The sequence below is a fragment of the Phaenicophaeus curvirostris genome, chromosome 3 (genome assembly GCF_032191515.1).
Source record: "Phaenicophaeus curvirostris isolate KB17595 chromosome 3, BPBGC_Pcur_1.0, whole genome shotgun sequence".
Classification (NCBI taxonomy): domain Eukaryota; kingdom Metazoa; phylum Chordata; class Aves; order Cuculiformes; family Cuculidae; genus Phaenicophaeus; species Phaenicophaeus curvirostris.
Window position 1 is genome coordinate 50,547,522 of NC_091394.1, and position 21,272 is coordinate 50,568,793.

The 21,272-nt window shown below is 38.3% G+C and overlaps 1 protein-coding gene across 2 annotated transcripts in view; it reads left to right on the forward strand.

Moving 5' to 3' along the window:
* Positions 1-15,184, forward strand: part of TTC39C (tetratricopeptide repeat domain 39C) — a 43,181-nt gene extending 27,997 nt beyond the window's left edge. For both annotated transcript variants that reach the window (XM_069853980.1, XM_069853981.1), the window contains 8 exons: positions 3,737-3,830; positions 4,677-4,784; positions 5,307-5,416; positions 6,113-6,236; positions 8,578-8,675; positions 9,496-9,600; positions 11,938-11,976; positions 12,619-15,184. In XM_069853980.1, the coding sequence (XP_069710081.1) occupies positions 3,737-3,830; positions 4,677-4,784; positions 5,307-5,416; positions 6,113-6,236; positions 8,578-8,675; positions 9,496-9,600; positions 11,938-11,976; positions 12,619-12,708 (768 nt within the window). In that variant the 3' untranslated portion in view covers positions 12,709-15,184. The remainder of the gene's footprint in view (positions 1-3,736; positions 3,831-4,676; positions 4,785-5,306; positions 5,417-6,112; positions 6,237-8,577; positions 8,676-9,495; positions 9,601-11,937; positions 11,977-12,618) is intronic.
* Positions 15,185-21,272: the final 6,088 nt, after the last annotated feature.

Consider the following 21,272-nt stretch of genomic DNA (forward strand, 5'->3'; position numbering starts at 1 on the left):
CAAGGGCTTTAGCCCCCCTAGGAGACACACGTGTCCCATCCTTAGCAACAAAGCCTGGGGGTGTGTGAGCCACCCCATGATCAAAGAAGCCAAAGCCCCTTTCCTCACACCAGGCTCGGAGCCAGGCATTAATCGAATTCTTCCTGACTTCCAGCTCCTCTCTATTTAGCCTTGGGATGGAGCAGAATACTATTCGTGCCCAGAGCCCTCCATCATTTTCCCAATGGCCCTGAAGTCTTTCTTGATGGCTTTGGTCTTTCTGTTTACTAGATCATCATTACCAGTTTGGACTACTATCAGAGGATAGTAGTCTGTCTCGTGGACCAGGGAAGGAAGTTTTCTAGCTATCTCCTTCACTGATGCCCCCGGTAAGCAGCAGACCTCTCTGTGGAGCGGATTCTGGTCTGCAAATGGGTCCCTCCGTTCCTTTTAGGAGGGAGTCCCCTACAACAATCACCCTCCTCTTCTTCTTAATGGAGGATGTTTTTATCTTTTTTTGAGGATGGTGCAGCCTAGGGAAGGATTCTAGGCTGTGGGAGCCATCATCCTCAGGGTTGGATTCCGCCTGCAGCACCTGGTACTTGTTCACCAGGGGGATCTGGGGTTTTGCTGTCTTATTGAGGGGAGCAGGTTTCCTTCGTCTGGCAGGAACTTGCTGCCACTCCCCATCTCTTGTTCCCCCAACCTTGCAGTTTGCAGGTGGATGGTGTTCAGACATACCAGCTCCAGCAGGCTGCTAAGTTAGTGAGAGGGCACTACTCCAGCGGTCTATCTCCCTCTCATACTCCCTCATGGTCCTCACCCTCTTTACTTCCTCCCTTAACTCCTGCACCATACGACGCAGTTCCCCCACTCGAGCGCAGCTTTCACAAGTGGAGGCAGTACCAGAGGCACGAGCCGGTGTGGGAGGGGGACACTGCCTGCAGCCCAGGGTCTGGGTAGCTGCCTGCACCCACTGTGGCTCTGTCTGGGTGGCAGCATCCATCCTGCCTGCTGCAGCACACGGAGCAGCTTTAATCTTCTGCCGGGTGGCCACCGTGGTCCTCGGTGTCTTCTGCCTAGTCTCTAGGTCCTCTCTGCGCCCTGCCTTCTCGCCCTGCCCGCTCAAACTGCCCCGCAACTCTTTGCCACGCTCCTCTTCGCCGTGCTCCAGGTCGCGGTGCTCCCAGGGGGAGCCATGGTTATGTCGTTCTTTATATTACACATTTTATGGATTAATCTTCTTTTGTCTTTGTGTTATGTTGAAGAGAGGCATGAGTGATGCCTGTTGAAGGAGTTGGAAGTGTGAATGTATACATATTTTTAAATCTTGAGAATATGAGATGTTAGCCATGATGTTATACTTGAAGACTCTTGGGACTTTATAATTATTTCTGTTTATTCTTGGAAACAGTAAACAGATAGTAAATTAGTTTATTTGAAGAATTAACGCTAAGAGTAGAAATCCATATTCCATGATGTTGTCACAGTCCCTGGAGATGATTGAAACTCTAATTACTAGGAAATGTGTTTGAAATGTACTCCCTGAGCTTGATGCTTAAGGAAAATTTAGGCAGATGTCAAAACATTTGAGAGATCTGGGCAGTTAGAGAAATGGATTATGGATTGGATTATGGAAGACTGAGTATGCTAACTAAGGGGACTTGTATATTACTAGGCGGTCAGTATTTCATGTGCTACTCCAGGCTGGTGTATGATGTTGCAGATGGTGATCTAATTGCCATTAGTCCTTGTGTGGAATAATATGCCCTACAAACAAATGATTTATATTTTCAAACGTTTAGGCTTTTAGAAAGCCAAGTATCTTCACAGAGGACTAAATATTTAGATTTTTTTTCCCCAGAAGCATTTAAAACATAGATTTACTGAACTTCTAAACATTTTAGCACAAAGATAATGTTTTAAGCCAACATTGATTTTTTTTTTTTTTTGGTAAGACTCGGCTCATAACACTGACTTTCAGAAAGTCGTGCTGGGGTGATGCAGCTCGGTGAAGTAATGTGTGGTGGAGAGATTGTGCTGGTACATAAGTAAATATTGCTCAGGCTCCCTGGTAACTTTGAGTGCAAAGATAACTCACCTGGTTTTCTGTGTAATATATTCTTCTGTCATGCCAACAAGCATCTTCATTCAATCATTGTTTTATATTCGAAGTGTGCAGTGTTTATATTGGTGCAGCTGTGGATCCCTTTGCTGGCAGTTGTGCTGTCTTGGTGCAATGTATATCATTTATGGTTAAATTGTTTCTTGGCAACTGAAAGTTTTCCTTTATGAGACAAAGAAGAAAATCTAGTAAAATCACTTAAGAGCTCTGTGTGTGTGTGGTTTTAAGAGGTACTGTGGATTTTTGCAGGAATTCTTGAATTCAGTTATACCTGTGTAGAGGACAGGTTTGCTTTTTCAAGGGTTTCTTTCACTTACATGGTTAGTCAGCAGAGGGTTTTATATATAACCTATATTTCCTGTAAATGTAGGAAACTAGTGAAGCAGGTATAGGCCATATTGGGCTGTATAGTGTGTCTCTGTATAAAACTCCCATCCTAGATTGGGAAAGCTAGAAGTTAAGGTAATCAAAAGAGGTATCATTCTAGTTCTTACACAGCTGTCAGCCTCCTTCCGTTAAGTTGTCGTTAACTAAGGATTTTATCAAAATGGTTTTTTTATCTCTCGTTACTCTGTATCTTCTTACATGTCGTGCAGTGTTTATGAATTCTTCATTAACTGATGCTTTAAGTGGTTACTGAGGGATGTGGAAAAATGTGAAATAGTTAAAAATAAATAGAATTAAACATTAAAGATACCCTTATGTGCAGAAAGCTAAACTTTATTGGCAGATGCTAAAAATTGTATGACTTTTAAAGATGGAATGACTAATCAGAATACAAATCAGATTACTCAAAAGCTTACTGCACAAAACTAGTGAATTCTAGACTTGATAGCAAGTAGAAGGAATACAGCCACTGTTTTTTAAGGTTGAGAGATGATGTGAACTGGCTGTAAGCTATTCATCATCATTATTACATTATTAAACTTTATTATGCTCCTCCTGCCTTTTTAACTTTAGGTAGTGTTCTGCATTTCTCCTTTTATATAATTTTAGAGTGCAAGTTCCTCGCTGTATGTTTTAATTTTAATGCTGCACATGATGAAACTGATTGTCAGTACTTTGCAAGCAAACGCTTTGCATTCTTGTCCAAAGTTTCATTTAAATATAAATCTGAGCAGCTTTGTATTAGTGATCCTTATATCCTTTGTCACTTATAATTTGGCTTTTGTATTGTGTTTCATTTAATAAAGATGAAATACATGGAAAAATCTGTTCAGTATGGGACCTCTAAGATGCTCATTGATCATTGTAAATAAAGGCTTTGTCATATTTTGCCTGTATTTCCATTCAAACCTGATCAGGTCAAGAGAGCTGGGAGGAGAGAAGCTAGCTAAAGCAATTGCAATGTGGAGCTGGTCAATTGAATTGATAGTAACCCTTCTTCAAACTGTTAGCTTTATGGTGGGGTTTAGCTTATTTAAAACAATCAGGAGTCTCTTGTGATGTCTCTTTTCATCTAATCAGAGGCTGTAAGGCGCTTGTTTTTAGCTTATAATTATTTTTAAATACCCATTAGTAGAAATATGATTTTTTTCTTTATCAAAATCAAATTATCCAATATATTTTAAATTTCAGACATCTGAATTTGTGTTTTTGTTTTGATCTTTTTTCTTCTTTTGCTTTTCTTAGTGTCAAATCAATAGTGCCTTGACCTCATTTCATACTGCTTTGGAACTTGCAACAGACCAAAGGGAGATTCAACATGTCTGCCTGTATGAAATAGGTAAGTTGGGTATGTTTATACTATAAATAGCTCACTTCCAAGTTTTTAGTCTACCAGTTTCACTTAACAAACTTAATTGTCTTTATTAGGGTTTTAAAAATGGTGTTAGAATACTGGCATTTGTCTTGGATGGTTTGTGGTAATAATCCTGTTGTCTTGTTTGAGCAGACAGAATCCAGCAGGCTTTCGTAATTTTAAAGTTTTCTGCAAATATCAAGTGATGCAAAATCAGAGAGTAGACTGTAGAAACAAGGGCAAACTGTTCATCTACAGAATATTATTTAAAATGAAAAAATAATTCATCTGATTTGTCTGTGGAATCACTGTTTCTGTGCCAATACCTAGTTGGTCTAGTGAAGCTTCACAGTTTACAGAAACTATATTTCATGTTAATTTCTTTCTATCAATAGCAATATATGCCATATGTTCTTAATTTACATACAAGTCTTTTGAGTGAGAAAGTGATGTTGCTTCAGGCACTAAATCTGTCTTGTTAAGGGATCTTTTCATAGTGTGGAAGAATAAAGGTGCAAGTAATAGCTTTCTGAGTTTTGGTATCCTACAAAATACAGTATTCAAACAAAAAAACCAAACACTTTTGGTGTTTGTATTGATTTGTTGTTGCTCTGAAGTGAATTCGCTGGTTTGTATGGAATTTGATAAATCAGCATTTCCCAGGAAATTTAAACAAGGCTTTAAATGTCATTGATTTGTTTTAACTTTTCCAGTTATTGTTATAATTGTCAAACTAGCTCCAACTCTCATAAAAGATGATGTGTTTCAGTAATGTTGACACAAAATTTGAATTACCGTGCTTGTCTGTAGTTAAATAAATCTTGGTTTTAGGTTGGTGCAGCATGATAGAGATGAATTTCAAAGATGCGTTTGAATCCTTTGAAAGGCTTAAAAATGAATCCAGATGGTCCCAGTGCTACTATGCTTATTTAACAGCAGGTGAGTATATTCAAGGTGTTGGATAAATGATAAATTGGCAATCTGATAAAATTTTAGCATTGTTTTGTTTTGGGAAACTTAATGCATGGAGTGCCTTCCACGCTGCCTTCTGCTTATCCAGCTTATGCTAGGCTTGACTTAGATAATTTTGTTTGTTTATATAATGTACACTTGTGTGCATGTGCATCTGTGTTAAGTACTTTCTCCCCCTTTCTCTCCTTCTAGATGCAGATACTGTATGATTGTCAGTGTAGTGACAGGTCATAATGGAGTGTATTGCAAAGATTTAATAAATAAATCCTTAGAGGGTGGTGTTAGTTCTTTTAACGGGCACAAAAAAGTACTGACTTGTTAATGATCACAGAGGCCACTTGGGAGAGTTGGGGTTTGCTGTTCTCAAGTCCCCAGCCTAGAACCTTTCTTGGAAGTAAATACGTGTTTTTCCTGTGATACATAATCTTATTTTTTCCTGTTTCACATCCTAGTAGTGTTAACATATTTTTGTTTCTGTGTTCTTAACAGTGTGTCAAGGAGCCACTGGTGATGTCGATGGTGCTCAGAATGTGTTCAAGGAAGTGCAGAAGCTTTTCAAAAGAAAAAACAATCAGATTGAACAATTTTCAGTGAAAAAGGTTTGTTTTCGCAAAGGCTGACTTAGTACGGTAATAACTCTTAGTAATTCTGTTGGATTCTTTACCGGTATTTATTTTTGAAGGATGTATCTGTTTTATCCTTTGTTGCTTCTGTAGAATTAAAGGGAAAGATACAATTGGAAAAACAATAGTGTCATGTAGTTTAAGGATCTAGCAAAGGAAATGTGAATTAGCTATTCACTTTACAACTAAAGCAGTTGTTAAGGATAAAAGCAGGTTACAATATAGATGCTTTGGTAGTTTTCATTCTACATTTGGCTTTTTTTGCCCCTTTTTATCTTGTTTTGTTAGTCAAAGCCTTAGTTCTCCTTGAAAGGTAGGAGTTGTCTAGGAAATATCTCCCAACTGATGATCTTGCAGATACTGCTGTTTCAGCATCCAGTGAGTATAATTGAGTACAATCGCGGTGTATACTTGGGACTGTAAAAGACAATAAAACAAATTTAGGCTGCTTACATAGAAGCTTTAATTTTGATCAATAAGTAAGCCCTTTAGTTAATTGTAAGATTTTGCTTTTTAGTCCTAGTCTTTAAGCTAAGTTACTTTATTTTCATAAAATTGTTGGATTCTTCGTGAAACAGAGTTGCTGTTTGTGATATATTGTTTGCGAATATTGTGTTCCCTGTAAAAGGGCAGATGACAGATCTCCCTTCTCTCTTCCTTCCCGCTTTGCAGGCAGAGAGATTTAGAAAACAAACGCCGACCAAAGAGCTCTGTGTCCTGGCATCCATTGAAGTATTGTACTTATGGAAAGCCCTTCCAAACTGTTCCCTCTCAAATTTACAGCATATGAGCCAAGGTATAATACGTTTCTTCAGTTTATTTATATACTTTTTTTTTAGTGAGGTATATAATTTTCTTCCTTTGAGTGGAGTAGCTGATGGTTATAGCATGAAAACTTAAGCCTATGTGTCATAGCAAAACTGTTTGAGTAACAATAGAATAATGACCCATTAAGATTCAGTGTAATGATTCATTTCTACCATTTTTGTAGGTTTTTGGGAGAAGTTTAATTGCCTGCTGCATATAGTTGGTTTTTTTAGTCGCTTGTGTTTTCCTTATTGTTTAAAATGAAACAATAGCCTAACAGTTATTGTTCAACATCACTAAGCAAAATCATTTCTGCCTGTCTTTTTTCCTCTAAGAGGAAAATGGGCAGCCTGTGAGGTCATCTATGACTTGAAAAGATTCTGTTTATCTTGGCTGCTGGGACTATCTTAGTTGTGAAAGGAGCATTTTATGGTTGCCTCTTTCTTACTCTATGGGTGTCTTTGGTTGTCTGTCACGTGAAGCTTATAGTAGAGGAGTTTTTTATGATAAAGTTTTCACTAGTTGTCCATCCATGCAGTGATCAGTCTTGTTTGCATTCTGCAAACAGTTGCAGGTTATTCCCTGCTCATTTAGAAAATAAACCAAAAAATGCCTGCCGCTGAGATACTTCCTTTTTTCTGTAACTGGGAAATTTTGAGGGGTGTACATCATTTTGATCTTAAGCTAGAAAACTGCCAGTCTTCAAGTCAAGAGTCAGGACTAGTTGTGGCTATTGGTTCCACTTTTAATTTAAGGTAATTTAAAGTGTGTAACAGCAGTGGGCTACATTCAGATCGCTCATTTTCTAGTCCCAAAAATAACGATGAGGGCTTTAAAGTCATATTTACTTATGTAAAAATAAACTTAAGGATTCTCTTGTCATTTACCTTCAGAACAATCAGCTTTAGAGGTTGTAGGGACTATGAACTTTTCTCCTGCACACTCAGAAGCAGTGGAGATGTTCCCTCTATCAGCTCCTAGCTGGTGGTGCACATTTCAATGTGAAATAGCAGTATAGATTAAAACTCAGAGATACGCTTCTTTTAAAGGTGTGACAATGACAGGTGTGTCTGCATCGGTGATCCATGGTTAAAGGTTTTCTGCACAATGAGAATGTTATTGCTGACCTTATGTGTATCTCAAGAATGACGAGATAATAGGGATATTTTTATTTTATTTGCTTTCTTTTCTCATGAACAATTAGTAGTTGCTGGGGTGAGTTTCCAGGCTTTTCCTCAGGGCTAGAAGTTGACTGAAAAATGAAGGAATTAATTTATATCCATGTGTATCTCTTAAGTAAAATGCCACCTAACTTTAGACTTGCAATACAAGCAAGAGTTGACAGCCTTGTGTATTGTGTAGGGTCCAAATATAGTTCATGCAGCTAACTCGTAGTTATTTGTAGGTTGCTTGTTTGGGTTGTGGGTTAACTGTGTTGTAAATGCAGAGCTAGTTTACAGCTGTGTTGTAAATGCGATCTGGCAGGGTTTGAGAAAGAGAACATAAAGTTAAAGGAGCTCTACTGCTCCAGGCATAGCAGTTCAGCTCCTCCTGATGGGATGAAAAGCCTGGTCTTTTGATGACTGTGCAGACAAGTGCTAATGGCTCTTCGTGGAACTAGCATTGATTTAACAGAGCTGATGCTAATAAGCTTGATCAAAATGGAACTTGATTCATCTAGAGATGGTTACGTGCATCATGATTCAATTCTGGAAACAGCACTACTCAGCTGAGGCACAGCGTGTCCCTGGATTGTGGACCAGCTAAGGTCTGGCAAATGAGCCTTTTCTTCTCATCAGCATTGAGAACTGTGACGCCAGAATACCCTGGTCTGTTTTTTTAAATCCAGTACAGATCTTTGTGCGTCTGTCACTTGGCTTCAGTTCAGAACAAATCAGCTTTGTCTGAACTGCTTGCCCTGTCTTCTTGCAGCCTGGACTATGTGTTTTTCTGTCAATATCTGGAACAGCCCAGTTTCCCATAACACCAGAAGGAGGTGATTGTTTCCTAAATTTACCTTTTAGTGGATATTTCGAAGACCAGTAGAGAAAAGGATTCTCCTCTTCTTGTGAGAACACACCAACTGCCTTTGACTTCAGCCCATCCATTCCTATTAGGAATTGTTCTCACAAGTGACAGTTTGCTTGATGAGGTTCATACAAAATGGATTGTATTTAAAAGAAAAAAAATTACTTTGATTTATATTAATGTTACCAGCATCTCCTTTTCCTGGTTAAATGTAGCATCAGATTAAAAGTCACTGTAGGCTACAATTCCTGTCTACAGAATTTTGACCCATCTCATTTGTTTACTGGAATCTTTTCATTAAGCTTGTCAGGATGTTGATGATTCGTCGGCTATTGGTTTGAGGAACTTGCTTCTTGGTGCCATACACAAATGCTTAGGAAATTGTGAAGATGCTGTTCAGGTAAGTTGTTAAGTAATTAATCCTATTGTATGAGTTACTCTGTTAAACAGCAGATATTGTTGAATAAGAGTGTTCAGCAAGCCATTAGTTTTCAGTGCTGTTGATTGTACTGTTTTGTGAATTCCAAAGATCAAGTCTTGGTGTGTCTTCATTATATTTGGTGTTGTAAAAGTATTTGGCTATGTTGAACAAACATGATGGCTAAATTGGCTTGTAAGAGCAAGAGTTAAAGGCAAGCTGGGAAGAAGGATGGAAAAGTTTTTGGCTGTGCTGAATTTACTTTGTTCAACGAAGAAAATACAATTATTTCAAAAAAACCCAAACCCTTGGAGACTGACTTTTTAGAAGCATGGGTTTGCTGCTTCTCCTCCAGACTATTTGCCACTGAGAGGTTTGATTACTAGTATGTATCAAAGAATAATTTTGCTGCTGCTCCAGGCTTTGATCTATAGGTGCAATTTTTCCTCCTTAAACCAGAGTGCAATTCACGTAAGCAACAATGGATGCTGGCTTTAAATCCATTTCTTAAATAATCTGAATACTTCATCTGATGTTAAACTTCCATCTTAGATCTAGAAAGTTTTTTTGAAATGGTCAATTTAATCAAGTAGTTTTGCATAATAGTGTCAGTGAAAACCTCTGGTCCCTTACTTTAAAAATTTCCAATGGTAGAGAATATATATACTGATTTTAGGTTTGTGCTAATTTCTAGTGTTTAACATTGAACCATATTTCTGGATTTTTTTTTTAAGTATCAAATCTTTAATTTTAATTTATTACTGCAATAATTATTTCTTTTATTTTTCTTTAATTTTTTTAGTTCTTTCAGCGAGCTGCTAAAGATGAACTGTGCCGTCAAAACAACTTATACGTCCAGCCGTATGCTTGCTATGAACTTGGCTGTCTTCTGTTAGACAATCCAGAGGTAATAGCCTAACCAATTTTTAAACTCTTAAAATTACGGTGAAGAGTCAACATACCACTGTGGGAAAAATGAAACAAGGTTTATAGATGATAATATATTTTAAGTATTAAATATCTGTTTTATAGCTACTGTAAAGAAACTTACTACTTTGTTCTTTTGTAAATCAAGAAATACAGTGCGTTTTAGACACCAGTGTCTTAATTTTTTAATATCGAGAGGTATAAGGACATTCTGAGGAACTCTGCTATCTGCTAATAACACTGCACTGACTTTGTTATTACTGGGTTTTATCTTTACATAAAAACAGATACTGAGATTGTCTGGAATTCTTTTACAGAAGCAGTAAAGTGTAGCCCCACATTTTGATTATTATTTAGTACTTTGCCCCCAAAAGCGGCACATATACTTCACTTTTCACCTTTCGGATCATGCCATGATGCACATTTTTTCGTATGTGCCTTACAGAAACTGTATCTGTAAATACTCAGATATGGAAATACTTCTGTTTTACCTCAAGATGCAAAGACCTCTCTCCCTCTTCACTGGTGGCAGCAGAGGCCTGGCAGGAATGCCTTGGGTAGGCAGGGTTTTGTTGTCTGTGAGTGTTGTGTAGTATGGTGAGTGCCTTTTCTTAGGTTTTTAGTTTCCTGTTGGAAGGTGTTTAAGCTCAAAGATTACCTGTAGTTATCCCCTCCAAGAGAATTTGGTGCCTTCCTAAAATAGCTCCATGTTTTTGGAATCAAACTTGTATTTGGAACAATATGATATTTATCAAAAGTCTTTTTACTTTGGGATTATTTTTCTGACTCTTAGGACAGGTATGTTCCTAATCTCATGCATCAATGCATGTTAGAAACCTGGCTGGAATGAGGGCATGTATGCCATTGTATAATTTCATTGTAAGGCATGTATAAGTAAAGCGATTTGAGTCATTTAAATTCCATTAAAGCTGTATGTGTTGGTATTTTGGCTTTCACCCTAAGCAGTGAGGGTTTTGCTGTTCAGGGTAAGAGGAAAACAATACACCTGGCTTTCAGAGTGTCCAAATGGATTGTTGAGGGAACACTTGGTTGTTCAGGTTTTTGCACGTGCCGTGCTTCCTAGGGAGCCCAGAGAATCTTAAATCAGGGCAACTTCTGTACCGATTTTGGTGCTGTTTCCCTCCTCAAACATGTAACACCGCTACTTGCAGTTTATGCCATTTTGTGTAGTACAACTAGGGTTGTTTGGCCTGAAGAAGAGACTGAGGGGAGACCTTATTGCTCTCTACAACTACCTGAAAGGAGGTTGTAAAGAAGTGGGCGTTGGTCTCTTCTCCCAAGTGACAGGTGATAGGACAAGAGGGAATGGCCTCAAGCCGCATCAAGGGAAGTTTAGATTGGGCATTAGGAAAAATTTCTTCACAGAAAGGGTCATCAAGCGTTGGGACAGGCTGCCCACGGAGGTGATTGAGTCACCATCCTTGGAGGTATTTAAAAGGTGGGTAGATGAAGTGCTTAGGGGTACACTTTAGTAGTGGACAGGTGCAATTGGAATTGATGATCTCAAAGGTTTTCTCCAACCTAATGATTCTATGATTAAATTTACTTTGCTTTGAAATTACTCATAATTACATATTTGATTTACCATGTCATTTGAATCATGTTTGCTTAATCCTAATTGCATTGTTTAAGATTTTAATGTGATTATGTCATGAAGTTTACAGATATTTTGGCTTTGTAGGTGTCTTAGACATTGAATGTAATTTAACCAATGTAAATAAACACTCGTATTCAGATATATTTGAACAAGAAAATTTAATTTTTCTGTCTTTTATCAGGCAGTCGATTATTTATTTGCAAGGCTTAAAAATGCAGTGTACGATAAGAAATAAAACATGAGTTTTCAGTAGTAAATATTTATTTGAAAATACATATATTTTTTCTTAAGGATTTGAAATTGAGATTTCTAAAAGTACTCTTTAAAGCTTAAAATCCAGGGACTTGTTTTGTAAGTAAATGGCTTAAATTTTGGGTAAGAAACAAAAATTACTCTATTGATTAATCAATCTGTTGACTTGTTTATTTCCCTGTGCACTGTTGTAGCTTGCCATCAACGGTAGCAACTTGCTGTAAAGTTGTGATTTCTCATTTTCTGTGGAAGACTGGAAGTACAAAATACTGCATTTCTTGGGTGCCTCGTTGGTATTTCTAGTTCCCTAATTTGGGAGGGTTTTGTCTGGTCGGTACCTTGGTTTCAAGATAGGGATGCTATTCTGCACTGACCAGGCCATGTACTTAAGGTATTTTCTGTCACATTTTGCAATACATTTCTGATGTGATGTTTGTCTTTTTGTAGACTGTGCCAAGAGGCAAAGCATTACTTCTCCAAGCCAAGGTAAAAACTTAGATGCTTTCACGTTTGCCTTTCTGAGATGAGGGCATTTGAGAGGTTGTGCTTTTTGGGGTTTGGGGCAGGAGAAGTGTATGTTAAGTGTCAGTGTCCCTCAGCTAGAATTTACAATGCTATCATGCAGATTTACATTAATGTATACGATACATCGTTACCTATGTTACGCAGATATGTATTGCTAGGTCAGTCATAGCACAGAGCCCATGTTCGTGGCCTCTTCTGGAGCAGTAGAACCTTGTCAGGTTTTTCAACTAAGTTTTGGCTATAGAAAGTTGGAAAATGACAACTCTCCTCTCCTTTTCTGTTCCCAACTGGTTCTTGCCTTGGACATGTTGGGATTTTTTTAGAGCTTTTGGACTTGTGGAAATTCCTAGGTGCTGTTCCAACTACATGGGAGCCAAACAGCATGTTGGAAGTGGAAGCTTTCTGCTCTCTTCACCAACTTGGAAATTCTGTAATAATTCTGTTGCTTTGGGAAATGCAGAGATATTGCAACATGCAATCTCCAGCTCACCTCTTCTGTGTTTTGTAACACTGCTTCTTAAGTGTTAGTAGTAAAATTATCTTCATATTATAAAGTGAATGAGGCTGATGGTTACGTGCTTTTTTTCTTTTTCCTCTCCCCAGGAGGAATTTACTGGCTATGACTTTGAGAACAGATTGCACGTCCGCATACACGCAGCCTTAGCCTCTCTAAGGGAAGTAGTTCCACAGTGACAGACAAGAAGTTATCCTTTCCCACAGTTTCTGCACTTTAAGATGAAGCAGAAGAAAAAGCTGTTGGGAAGACCAGCTTTTCTTCTGAAAACCACTTGTGCCAGAGACACTTTCCTAGTGCGGTCAGAGTTGGTATGGCTTAGTAAAACCTTACAGTTTTAATTAAAAGTAAATCAACCAGGAAGAAGGTTAAGTGACCTTGTGTTTTTAACTCCTCAGTTTTTATTTTCTTTAAAACAAGCTGAACACAATTGCTTTGTAACTCTGTGGGTGAGCCTAAATAAGCACACGTGATTTACTTCAACAATATTGGCAGGTGTGATTTTTACTTTAAAACAGTTCTTGATCTAAAATACGCTAAGGGAAACACTTTTGTTTTGATTAGAATAATACAATAAAAGTAATTAGTGTAAATGTTGAAGTTTGGAATGGTTAGAAGACTTTTTCTTCAAGCATTAGCCAGGACACAGGAGGAGGAAAACTATTCAGCCATAAAAAGCAGATCTTGCTAAATTTTAGTGGCTTATGTCTGTGACTTCGTAATGACTAATGTGTGAATTTCAAACCTCGCATCCCCTTCCATTCTTCATTCCTGTCTTCCCAACCCAGCTCATATTTATGTCAGTATTTAGGAACTCTTACATTCCAGCTAAATACTTACTTTGTTTGACACGCAATTTCAGTCTGGGCAGTTCTCATTTCTGCTCTTAATATTCTGAATATTATGTTAAAATACATAGACCAGATACAGTAATTTTTTACTTATTTTTCATTCAAGCTGCTGAATCCTTATAGCAGTGACCTTTAATGGTATTAAAAAACCCAACCAAGCAAAACACAAAACCAAAAATCTACTTTGGTAGTTATACCAATACTACAATATCCTAAGTCTCTATATGGTATTCCAAACCTGTGGTGTTACAATATTGAAATACCTCAGAGAGCTGAAACTTTTATGATCATGTAATTTTTAATACTTGGCCATCTGTGTGCTCATCTGTAGCTTTTTTTTACTTTTGTCTGTAACATGTAGTATGTTCTTATGTTTTATATTCAGCTAATATCATATTCTAGGAAGGTAAATATTTTTTTAAAGAAGCTTATGAATAGATCTGACCAGAAAGTTAATTGAATGGTGTTATTTGCAAAGCTAAGGAAACTGGATATCCTTGGAAATAGTTATCCAAAAGCCTTATCTTTACTTTGGTCAGGTTGCCTTAAACAGTTCCTTAGCTTAAACTTTTATTTTTCTTACTTTTTCTGTAGAATCTGCCACCAATGTTCTAGACCTTGCCCACACCTAACCTTCATTGATTTGCTTTTGAGGTTGCATCTAAAGCGAGACTGATATGAAGGAGAAAAGTAATATCACTTTTAGGAGGCCAAATGAAACAGTTGAGACACTTCTATTTCTGTCTAGAAATAACACAGTTCCTGCTATGAAAGGCATTCCTAGAGCAGTTAAGCACTTCGGTTGCAGTTTGTGGAGGAGAGGAGAGACTCTTAACTCTTAAAAAAAACAGCTCTATTTTTCTGTAATCTAGGTGTGTTACAGGTAGTACACTGGTGTTTTTTTATTTAACTTTGGCAGTAATATTGAGTCACAAGGGAGTGATCGACCTAACTTGGTCAATGCAAGTAAGTATTGACTAGAAAACAATATATTGTATATATAGTGACTACTTAGAATTCAGATGATTTTAAAGATGGGCTTTCACGTACTTGAAATCTTATTTTGTCCTATATGACTTTTCATGTGTTGCGATCAGAGACACAGCCCATTCTCGGTAAATAAATATCTGGAAATGATACAGTTACTGTCAAAATTCCTTTTAAATACACTGCTTAAATATAACGTGAGACTAGGCTGTTCAGGACACCTGCATGCGATTTGTGTTGGGATATCTAGGGTCCACATACTTGAAGGTAGCTAGCAAATAGTAGTAGATTTACTAAAGGGCCTGTTGTTCTCGCCAGGCCAGGAGTGGGTATGGAAAAACACTATATATTCATAGAACCGTATAACTCTGTGCAAATTGCAGCTTCTCTGTGGATTTAGAAAATCATCACTGAAATAGAACTCTCTGTTTCTCTATTTTTTCTCACCTTGTAGGAGAATCTCCTACATTGCAAATGTCTAAATTATTTTTTATGTTAGATTGTGCCTGTGATGAGAAAAAACTCAACTGTATTTTGTGTAGACTGCTAAGTTTTTATACTTTGGAACTCGGAGGCATGGTCTAATAGCAATAACGGAATATGCATCTTGCTAGTTAATATGTTAAGGCTATCTTTACTGGGTCAGGTATTTTTGTTGATGTTGATGCAGTTTTTAATCTCAATATGACTCATTTCAAATAAATAACTAGAATTTTTAGATGTCACAAAGTGGCATATTTATTGTGACGTACTGTAAATGTCATTAATTTACAGAACTTGCACTTTTGTATTTCTGAGTAAAATTAAAAGAAACACAGACATGAGTTCTGTTCTGTTGCTTCTCAGATTTATCTTTTAATTGGTGGCCTCCTGAACCAGGTGATATAAAGAATTGGGAAAAATCTGGGATGTCAAGTTGTAACAAAGTTTTCTAGTCAGCAATTACCTCAGCCTTTGTTCTTCCAGTATAATTATAGTCTTCTGGTTTAGTAAGTGAGTTACATGTGTCATGTTGAGATCAACCGTAGAGCGAACAAGGTTTAAGATGCATTTTTAAGACATCAGAATTACTTGTTCTTCATTAAAGAAAACAAACCACACACAATTGTATTTGTTGTATTCGTACATCTTTGAAAAATGTTCCTAATTTACTCTAAAGCAAGCACTTTAATTTCTTCTCTCTCTGACTTTGAATGCTTGTTTCATATTCTAGCTACGCTTTGTTCTTGAATAAAATTCCTCAAATGTTGCATTGAATTGCTTTTCAATTTACAACCACCTCATTGTCTTTCCAACAATCGCTTGTACTCGTGTTTAAAAACTGCTCCGTAACCGTTTGAAGTTTGAACAGGAGCAAGTATTAGGTTGGCTTGGGGCTGTATGTGGTGGTAACAAGGGTGCTGATGGAACCTGTCAGTTAGGTGGAAGCAGAGTAGCTTGTAAATGACACTTGGATTCCCTTTCCAGTCAAAATACTAAGAGCAGTAGCAATCACTTTAATGAAAAACTGTGTAATCACAAACTAGTATTATTAAAGCTAACATTAAGAAGTAAATCTCTTAAGGCAGTAGAGCAGCCAGTGGCATCGGACTAACACGCTAGTCCTTGGCTCAGCCTGGAACATAAACTGTAGTCTCCACTGGACTTAAGGATAAAAAGTGCAGGTATATTGCCTCTGATCCTTCATCCTGAAGGAACAGTATGACAAATCGTTTGATGTAAATCAGGAGCTTAGGAAAGAAAAAAGGGGGAATTGTTTCTCTGCTAATTACAGTTTGAGTAGATGCTTAGGTAATGTTCTCTCACGTGCTAAGTCTTTGAGGTAAGCTAGAAAGTACTGATACAAAGCCTACTTTTATCTAGATAAGCTTACTTACAGAACATGAAAATACACAGGCAAGTTCCAGTTCTGGTTCATTGTGACCAAAGAACAATTAAAACATTGTATTCCATACAGAGATTCAGAAAGCAGGGGAACCTGCTGGTTTTACACTGAATTATCCGTATCTATACACAATACGCTTAGTTTGTGCAAGAGCAAATACTTGTATGAAACTTGCCAGTGTAGAATGTGCACTAGGGGAAAAAAATACTTGAGTTATTTTACAAAAGGCCTACTTTTATCACAATATTGTAGTCTCCCTGAGCTTTGAAACTTATTTAATTGATCCGTTGTAAAACTGTGCCATTGTTAGTAGATGTCAAAAAGGGATTTGCCCACCCTTGACACGTGTATATTCAAGGTTGTTTCCCTTGATTGAATTACATTTAAATCTTGCATCTCTATAGTGCTTTTTGTTGCTGGCATTGCATACATCTCCAGAGTGCTTGCAGGAGGGACCACGTACAAGGAAATGAGGTACAGAAGGTTGGTGTTGTGAACTGCTGCAGAAGGACAGCACCTGAAAAGATCCAGTCTTTTGACTCTTCTAAACCTAGAGATCTCTAGCTTTGGTTTCCAAGCACTGCATCTCTTTTTATTTTTTTCCTGCTGTATCAAATGTTGTGTTCTTTGCTGTGGCTTGGTATAGGTGTTATAAAAAAATTTCAGGTCACTTCTTACTGTTCTTTTGCATGAACAAGATATAAATGAGACAGTAAGAAAGTCAACAGGCTTTCTAGAGTGAAATACTGAACTATTTCTATTTTTCACAGTATTTTTTAATGTAAATTCAGATTCCAAAATCTGACCCAGCACAGGTTACCAGAATAGGTGCATATTAATGTATTGTCCTCCTGCTTCTGCTCAGAACTTCTCTGCTTAATTACCCAGGATTTTCATTACACCTATAGAGCTGCTGTGTTTTAACCAGTGTGTTTTAGCAATGAGGAGTTCATGTTCACTTGTCTTACTCATACCGCTGTTTTTTCATTGCTCTTTTCTCAAAAATGCTGTGTGTCTTTTGGTGGGACTTCTCCAAGGTGCTCTTGCAGTGGACAGTTTGATCAAGCAGTCTCTCGAGTTTTGCAAGATTGGCCTGGATCTTTTTCAGTCTCTTTGTCTTGGCAAGCTGTGCTTATCTATAGAAGATGCCCAGGAAGGCTCCCAGGTGAAGAGGTTAAGAGAAAAAAGATTGTTAGAGTTGACTGTTTGAGGGGAGGGAGGAGAGATTGCCAGACTTGGCTGAGCAGATCCATTTAAATACCAAACACCTTCCAGTCTTCCACTAAGAGCAGTTTGTTTATGTTATTAAAAAAAGGTAATTTGTATGCCACAGGTGTCTGTGGTGGCAAAGGCCCTGATGAAGAGGAAGACAGGAAGAGTCTGAGATCCGCATAAAGACACCTTAAATAAAAACAACATTTTGTACCTTTGTTAGGAAAAGCAAGGAAGTTTTCCTGGAGGTTTTTGTGTATGAATGCAAACCCTCATTCAGAATTTTACTTCTGGCAGGAAGAAATATAAAGATGGGGCTTGCAAGAAACACAAGACCTCTTCTCCTTGTTTAGCTGAAGCTTTGAAAAAGATTGCAAATTAAAAAAAAAAAACCACAAACAAAACCACCCCACCCTTGTGTGGTTTGTTAACCTGTTATAAACTGTCAAAGGAAGAGTTAATGAATAAATGAACTGATGCTTTTTGTGGCAGAAGCATAAGGCTTATATGGGACCTTAAGAGACAGAAATTCAGTAAATCAACAAATTTTCTGTCTCATAAGATTTTAACATCATCTGGAAGCTACTGCTTCTGTAAATGGAGCAAAGGATGACAGGACAAGGTAATTACCTACAATAGGGCAAGCTGCTCTTAAAGCTGCTTGGCTCTTCTCTGGGGCCAAAGAGCAACATGTTTTACTAGAGTAGCTGGTGCATTTTGTGTGATGGATTTACTCTCAATGGCTTCCAAAACTGACATTGAAGTTCCAAGTCCAGTGAAGTTGTTTCCAGATGTATTTTTTTCCTATATGCTTTTCTGAAGTTAGAGGCAGAAGCCTTTTTAAATATTTTAGGTAGTTTATGCTTCTGTTTGGTTACTTCTAATAATATTTTTTTCTGTTGTTTATGGTATATGTACTTAAACATCTCTGAAGCTTTTGCAGTGCAGAGCTTTGTATACCTAGAATTGGGGAAGTTTTCAAATGATGCAAATTTATAAGTTATCTTCTGATCCGTATTCATTGAGGATGGTTTCAAATTGACCACATGACTGCCTTTGCCACAGGTATGTTTCATGCCTTTATGAAGACCTGCTGCTTCCTTTTGTTCTCAATACAGAAGCCCAGACTTCCGATTACTATCCTGACTCCAGAAGTGATACATTTTCTAGTCCTCATATTCTTCAAGTGTCTCTTATTCTTTGTATAGGAAAGCTGTTGTTCCTAGTTTCCTGAGTCATGGCATACTCATACTTAACTTTTTTTTAATGTCGTGATCTGTACTGTCACTCTTCGGGACTGATGAGCTGTTGTGAATTTTTCTTAGAATCACAGAATAACCAGGTTGGAAGAGACCCACCGGATCATCGAGTCCAACCATTCCTATCAAAATAGGAATTTCTTGATAAGAAATTATTTATAAAGGATTCTCTTATGGAAGAAGCATTTTAGTGGTGAGTTTACCATCAGCATACGTACCAGTGAACGAACTTGAAAATGATACATGGTTAATTTTGAATGAACTGTTATGAATATATTGCTTATGAACAGAAGCTATTGTAGATAGTCTAAATACTTTAGCAGCAGTGACACTTAAGTCTTAAATCTTCAGTGCTGCTGAGATTCTCCTTGGATTTTTGTAGAGATACAACCATCCAGGAGTGCAGGAGCAAGTGGGTAGACGATGGTTTTCCAACCTTCATTAAGAATGATCTTTTGCATTGTTGGTGGATTAAAGTTTTTATCCCACAGCAGGTTCTTGATCGTGGCTGGCACCTGTGATCTTCCTGCCTTCATGACCCTCAGAAACTCAGTTAGTGGTAACCCTGAAAATACGTTGCTGTATAGTTTTTTTTCTGTTCTTTGTGCTTGCTTCATTGGAACAGAAAAAAGATATTGTATGTATCCGCTGAAAATGTATACTGGAAAACAAATGATATCCTTGGGGCTGCTGAAGTGGGTTTAAATTTTTTGCCTTTGCAATCATAGGGTGGTGGTTGCCTGTGCTGCCTCAAGCCTGGTGGGTTTCTGCAGCTGGGCTGAGGGGGCTAAGGAATGATCATCAGTTCCACAAGCAGCTCACCTCCCTTGGCGAGGCCCTCACTGCAGAAACCTTCCCCAGTGGAGCTCCGTGCCCGGAGTCTCCCTGGTACAGCAGCATCTGTCCAAACCCCGTTCCAGGCTGCAGGAAAATGCGAGGTCTCAGCAGAGCTGAGCTTAGGCAGATCTATAAATTAGCGCTGGCTCTTTTAAGAAAATCCCTGCTTTTAAGGGAATTTGAAAATAAAGTTTGTCAGAAATGCCAGACGAAATGCTTACCCAGAAGAGTCTCTGACCATAAACAGTTTTACTTTTCTTGGCTGCAGGTGTTTTTCAGCCCCATGCCAAACAGCATTTGCTATCCCTGCTCCCCACTCCACCACACCTGCTTTCACCAAGTGTCAGCATGTTTGTTTTAAACATAAGGATTTACAGTATGTCTGGAATTTGCTGCTTCTGCTACCAGTGCTCTTACTTCTATCTTTGTAGCCACGGCACTAGGTGACGGGCAGCCACCCCCCAACTCTAACGCAGACAAGGTCAAAAATCGCCTCCGTCCCTTCTTCCTGGTGGAAGTGGTTGTTCCTTATTCCCAGACAACCCTCCCTTGTGCCAGGGAGGAAGATCAACAATGTAGTCAGCTGCCACAAGTATCTGCTACAGTTTATGTGGCAGAAAAAGAAAGCAAGAGGAGAGATGCTTTACCTTTTGTTGTAGTGGGCTCTGATCTTCAGGACATACAGGACTGGAAACCAACTCCTACCTGTGCTGTCTTCACACAGCAAGATGCAGGTGCCAGGAGAGGATTCACTACAGTCCCAGGTGCCAGGCGAGGTGAGGAGGAAACAGATAAGGGCAAGTCCCAATTCTAATTCTGCAGCTGAAACTGCAGCTAAGCCCTGTGTGCCTGATGTTTTTTTAGTTGCCGTCCCTCTGGATGATGCGATGGCTGTGAAGAAAGGCTCAGCAGCTGGTGATAAGCATACAGCTATAAATCCTCTTACGGAAAGTTTAGTGGTGGAGGAGAGAGCGCCATTACATCAAGCCCTGTTTTCAGAGCAGAGTCATGAAGAAGTTAAGCTTGCTTCTTGCATGGGTCTTGCAGAGGGATTGTTAGCATTTGGATTTTATTACTAAAAGCTTTATTTAATCCTTTTCAAAATAAAATAAGGTTTAAGACCAGTGGTTAAACTAACAGCGATACATAACCAACCCAATGCCTTCCTCTGCTTGTTGCGCTTTGCAATTAGTAGCACTGGTTCTAAAGGAACCAAGTTTTAATCCCATTCACGCATATCTTGAACTCTTAAATTTTGAATGTTGCACTACGCCTGCAGCCAAAGTGTGGCAAAACACCCTCTAACTTAGAGGGCATTTAGGTAGCAATTAACGTAGTTGTCACTGCACACTTTTTACAGAGTTCATGGTGTTTTATAAACAGGTTGAGAAGAGAGACTGGAGGAATAGATTCTACAGTGTAATAAATCAAATATCTTAATGCTCAAAAAAAGCCAGCAATTAGAACTATTCCCATGCAGTTTAGGCTTTCTTAGCACAGCACAACAATCCTGAGCGTTAACTTCGTGTGAATTACGATCACAGACACATCTACTGCTGCCGTTTCATTGAAGACCGGCCCAGCTTCCTCCCAGTGCTAACTGGTGTGTGCATAAGGCACAATGACGACACTGACTGACCCCAGCTGCAGCTCACTGTAACCAGGAGGCAGCTATTCTGCTGGGGTTACGCTCAAGGGAGGAACACAAGTGT